This window comes from Seriola lalandi, unplaced genomic scaffold (assembly GCF_002814215.2).
Source record: "Seriola lalandi dorsalis isolate HSWRI2012SDOR001 ecotype SW California unplaced genomic scaffold, Sedor1 jcf7180002054684, whole genome shotgun sequence".
Classification (NCBI taxonomy): Eukaryota; Metazoa; Chordata; class Actinopteri; order Carangiformes; family Carangidae; genus Seriola; species Seriola lalandi.
Genome location: NW_019525237.1, coordinates 890,437 through 896,004, shown reverse-complemented (window position 1 = coordinate 896,004; position 5,568 = coordinate 890,437). Strand labels below are relative to the sequence as shown.

At 44.2% G+C, this 5,568-nt stretch overlaps 1 protein-coding gene across 4 annotated transcripts in view; it reads right to left on the bottom strand.

The window, feature by feature from the left end:
* Positions 1 to 1,140: 1,140 nt before the first annotated feature.
* The window catches only part of arhgap36 (Rho GTPase activating protein 36), a 58,992-nt gene continuing 54,564 nt past the window's right edge, over positions 1,141 to 5,568 (bottom strand). For 3 of the 4 annotated variants that reach the window (XM_023422710.2, XM_087178342.1, XM_023422712.2), the window contains exons 9-12: positions 5,396 to 5,566; positions 5,210 to 5,298; positions 4,895 to 5,121; positions 1,141 to 3,515 (exon numbers count right to left, since the gene is read on the bottom strand). In XM_023422710.2, coding sequence (XP_023278478.1) covers positions 3,184 to 3,515; positions 4,895 to 5,121; positions 5,210 to 5,298; positions 5,396 to 5,566 — 819 coding nt within the window. In that variant the 3' untranslated portion in view covers positions 1,141 to 3,183. The remainder of the gene's footprint in view (positions 3,516 to 4,894; positions 5,122 to 5,209; positions 5,299 to 5,395; positions 5,567 to 5,568) is intronic. The other variant, XM_023422711.2, reaches the window with a different exon arrangement.

Sequence of the window (5,568 nt, the reverse complement as noted above, 5' to 3'; positions counted from 1 at the left end):
GGAACGGTCTTGTGTCTGTCTCTGCTACCGTTTCTCAGGATTCGTTCTTGTTGATTTATACAGCCGCTGCGGCGTTTCTATGGCAGGAATTTGAATATATCATCAATGATTTTTGAAGAAATATGAATTCTAATAATGTAGGTGTTTTCAGATAAACTCAAATCAGTCCATCTCAGTTAGATTTGGTCTTAATCACATCAAACACCTTGAATATTTTTCCTTGTTCTGGCAGGTTTACATCATCTGAAGAGGAGGAGCTGGTCTCAGCAGCCAATCAGAATCTAGTATAGTGAACATCAGTGTTAACTTAGTTCTTGTTTTTGGTTAAAGAAGCTCTGACTTGACTCTGACACTTCTGAAGCTTATACAATGTGCAAAATCAACTAGAATTGGATAAAAAATAAAAAGTTGGTTCAGTGAAAGTTTAGGAAACAAGGTTTTTGGATTTTGTTTTTGTTTTTTTTACCTGCTATTTGTTGTTTGCCAACTTGAAAACTTGCGGAAGTTGCAGTTCGTGCAGCGGCTGTCGGTTCGTACCTCCCGTCGTTTCTGCCAAAATAGCTCAGAGTTAACTTGAGTACGCGGGTGTATACACTACTTTACAACATTAGTATGGAATTGTAACTCACTGCAACGAATCAAATCCCTACATGATAGCTTGTTTCAACAACATAATGATGAATGATAAAAAAACATCTGAGGATCCCAAGCGAGAAAAAAAAAAGATGGGAACAACTAATTCAAGTCAACAGATATTAACTTACTGGTGGACGAGTCTAGACTCCAGTTTCCAGTCTGTTTCCTGCTGAAAGATACACTGAGGACTCTATCATGGGATTGCAGGTGTTTTTTATTTTTTTAAATGTCTTAAATCATCTGGTTTTGTGCAGTTCTGTAAATCCAAACGAAGTCTGCAGCATCTAAATGGAACCAACTGAAGCTGCGTCTGCGTATCCGGTGTGAGATCATCTTCCCCTGCAGGGTGTTTTTGTCGTCTGACTCACATTATTGCTTTTCAAATTGTTGTGCTGCCAAAAGTGACCAAAAGGCCCCGACACGGTAACATGGTAACAGTGAACTGAGTCAGAATAATAACCCCTCCTCTCTCCCAGCAGATTCGACAATAAGCAACGACACAGAGCGAGTTTGACATTTAATTCTCTGCAGGTAGGCGGTACATTCTCCGGTTTAGGTCTTAACACACTTTGATGGATTTTACAATGATATAGAAAAAGTGTCACTGACAAAAAAAAAAAAAAAAAGACAAAATATATCTTGTTTTCTCTACAAGGAAACCCAAAAGAACAGATGATACATTCACCTGCCGAGGTGACGGACAACTTCTGTGTTTGTGGTGAAGAAATACAAACGTTAGGACGTAGGAAAATCTCTGTACAACATCGTGGATTTCTACTACACAAGAGGCCAGAGGCAAAAACATCTGTACAGTTTCTTACCGTTTGGCACTATTCCCAAACCTAACACACTAAATCTATGCAGGTTATATGAGCGGATGTCTCCCTCTTGTGGTGAAAGGAAGGTAACGCTCCTGAAAGCTGAATTTCTATACGACATCCATGTAGTCTAAGTGATTTCTAGCTGCTGGACCACGGTGACAAAGATGCTCCGAAGACACATGCACATGCTGAGATACCTTTTTAAAACACCAGGCGTCATTTCGTTGAGAAGATTTTCCGACATCTAGGCAGCATGAAAAACCTTTGTTTCAACAGCATTTCAATGGCTGCTTCACAATGAAATATGGCCATTAAAGTGCTGTTAAAACTACATTTACATGTAACACAGACCCCTCCACGTTGCTGTAAGACGATTAGCTTGATGGGAAATAAGGTCATTCTTCACCTTCGTAGAAGTTCTCATAAGATCCTATTTAGTGGCTGTTCCGGAGCTCTCAACAGATGAGCTTCCTCATTAGATGGAGTTGCACGGATGATCAAATTTTCCTTTATTCTGAGCTCTTTTTTCTTTAATGGAATAAAAGTTGTTCTGCTGCAGAAAATCACTGTTTCAGATGGTTTTCTTTTAACTTGTAGAATACTGAAGTTTAATGCTGCGTTCACAGGAAATGGGATTCTTGGTAGAGATGACTCAGGACGGTTGTGCACTAGCAAAGTTGGTCATATGAGGGCTAAAAATACTGTGCACAGACGGTGTAGTGCTACATTATTGAATTTGGGTTTATTAAATCTTAAACAAAAGGACTTTGGCTCAAAACTTTTGGATTAAGATGGATGTAGTGGAGTTTTCAGAAAACTGGTTAATAGGACTTCAAAATGGACATGAAGGCTGTTTACAAGTTAAACTGCCCATGTGATATGAACGCAGCATCAAACCTCTCAGGTCAGAATGCAAAATCCCTCTTTGCTGAAACTTAACGAACTCGAATGTGAATGTGAACTGCACACAAAAATTTCCGAGCCGATTTCAAATTTGGAATTGAATGGCTGCGTTAAATATTTTATCTGTAGTCGTTCATATTATTGGATCACACTTTGGATCTTCATAGTTGCTAATTGTGGACAGCTGAAAGATGAATTGTGAATCCGAGTCAAAGTAAATGTGGCTCATTGAGGGGAAAACAACAAAACAACAAAAAGAAACCAAAGGGAGTCCGGGACAGCGTCGTTACAGAGGACGGGTTAGTGGAGCCCATGCAGCTACAGTTAGTTACACAGTTCTAGGTAGTAAAGACAAAATTTTGTGTATGTAAACTTATGGAATACATCATGTACAGTTTATATACAATGCAATTATTACTGCATCCACCTCCAGATAATCTCATTGACAGATTTATTTTGTTTCTTTATTGACTCAGATGTCCGTGACTCTGTCCGAGGACGTTTTCATCTTCAACATCAATCCACACTGTCTTTAAAAAAAAAAAAAAGTTTATCCTCCATTTGTTGGGTTTTCTTCATTTCTTCTTTGTCCCAACTACAGTCATATACAGGAAGTTCAAGTAGGAAATTTGGAGATTTTTCAAAACAAGAGTCGTCATGACGCGTTTATAATCCTGGAATATACTTATCTTTTGTTTGTAAAGTCAACAGACGTCTCTGGAAATGTAACAGGAACTTTGACCAATTTTTCGGAGGATTTCTGACCTCGGACAGGAAGTTGCACGACTGCACACTCACGCTCCTCCTCTCTTCTCGCCCTTCATCATACCATCGTCTCCGAGCTCGAGCCTTTCCCAGTGAAGAAGTCCCAGAAGTTGGTGGCGGGCGACGGTTTGCTCTCCTCCTGCGGCGTCTGTCTCACCCAGATGCTGCTCTCGGTCGACCCGCTCAGACTGGAGCAGCTGCCGCCGCCGACGCCCAGAGAGAAGCTCAGCGCAGAACCCAGCGGGCCCCTGCGGTCCTGGGGGTCGGGGTCCTGACCGTGGAGCCGGGAGGTGGAGCACGATGAGGAGGAGGGCTGGGACAGGCTGAGCAGGTTGTGGTGGGAGTGGAACTGACGCATGTGGCGGATGGATTTACCTGGAGGGACCTCACCTGGAGGAAGGAGACAGGACGGGGGGTTCGAACCTGCATGCTGGAATGTTTTATGTTTTCATCCTGCTTAAGTGCCGCTGAGCAAACCACTAAACATCTGCAGAGCTCAAACACTGATCCTGAACCTTCCCGGGGAAAGAGGAAACAGACCTTTCCTTTGGAAAATAAAAGCACTAGTTTCCTCGATGAAAACTTCTTCTCTGCTTGAACAATATTATGATTTCACACAGTGTGAGGAAAGTTTAGAAAACAATCACGGGCCCCTCAGGAATAAAGCAGTTCACAGAGTGAACCACGAGCATTTCTATTGTGCAACTAAGCTTTTTGTTTTGCTAAAATCAGCACTCAATATAAAGCGACTTCTTTATGTGTCACAGCTAGATGGTGCTGTTGGAACATTTATCGTCCCAAATGTCGACACGCTTCAGCTTTCAGACACATGGAATTCAACTTCTATTTAACACATATATAAAAGCCATTTCAAAAGATACTCAGAGCTGTAGTTACTTCCTGTCTCATTGTTGGAGTCAGTGTACATGAGACTGTTGCATGAACGTTACTGCTCCCTGTCCCTCATCATCTTCTTTTATTTTGCTTCTCTGAGCATAAACGCAGTTTTTTCCCAATCGACTTTCCCTCATCCAACCAGCTCTGGATTCTCCTCCTCTGCTCTGTGATGTCATCCAGCAGATTTCCCCTCCGGATCTCACTCTCACCGTCTCAGGATTTAAGGAGTAAAAACAGGTCTGTTGTTTAAATTTACGCTCTGCATCACAGTGGGGCAGATAGACAAACCATGTGTGCATTTTATGACTAAAGCATGAACGTTTCAGCATCTACACACCCCAAGGTTTTATTTCAGACGTGGAGGCAATTTGTATCTGACCTCTGGTGACCTCGAGAGGTCACTGACCTCAGCTTTGCATTTTTCTGCTTTCTGCCACATTTGTCCGCTACAATCACGTATAGCTCGTCACCAAAATCACATTTTTGTTGTAATAAAGATGCTTATCTGCAGAAAAGGCTGTGTAACATCAATTTGCTCAGAGCACCAACTTTGCCGTTTCCAGGTGTTAACACTGACTTCTGCTCTGTGTTCTATGGAATTACATGACTAGCCAACATGCTAATCAGAAGCTAGCATGCTAGTTCGGTCTGGACCACCCTCGTTGCCCCAGGCGGCTCCGCCCCCTCCCAGAGGTCACGTCTGAAAATCAACTTCCTGGTTTATAGAAACACTGGAGAAAGTTTCATGCCTCAGTCATAAAATGCTCAATGACCTTCAACAAGCTCATCAGCTGCACTGTCACGTTAATTAGCATGACGCTGCTGCCGCCCAGATCATGTGACACACAGTTACACCAACAGGTGGAGTATACCGTATCTGGTCTCCTGCCGCTTCCTGTTCTGGTTCAGCTTCAGCACATTGAGGAAGACCTCGCTGGTCAGGCTGCCCTCGCCGCCGCTACCGTCGGGCGGGAACAGAGGTGACGGGGGCTCCAGCGGGGACAGACTGCCGCTGGAGGCCCCCACGGAGTCCAGGGACGCCCCCGTGTCCCGGCGACCCCCGGACTCACTGCTGCTCTCCACCGTCAGATTGCTGCTGCTGAGGGGAGATGGGAACCGCAATTAGCCACAGGAGAGAAAATTTGATGCTTACGGGGGTGTATTGACAGACGGGTTGTCACGGTTACCTCAGTTTCCTACGCAGGAGATAGTCGATGATGTCAGGGTCGGTCTGGATCAGACTCATCAGGACTTCCTGCTGCACCTCTGCAGTAACCTGGAGAAACACACACACACACATTAAGTTTTCTGGGTATTGGTTTGAGTCGTCGTGGTTTGAGTCGTGGCTTGAGTCGTATTTTGAATCACGGTACCGTGAAGAGCCTCCTGTAGTTCTGGATCAGCACCAGAGTGACGCTGATGATGGCCGTGCTGTCCTCGATCCCCATGGCCTGCAGACTCACGTCGCCTCCTCTCTCCCTCTGCAGCAGGTTCGGCCCGAAGATCACCGCCAGGTTAGCAGCCGTCATCTTGTTGCCAGGGATCT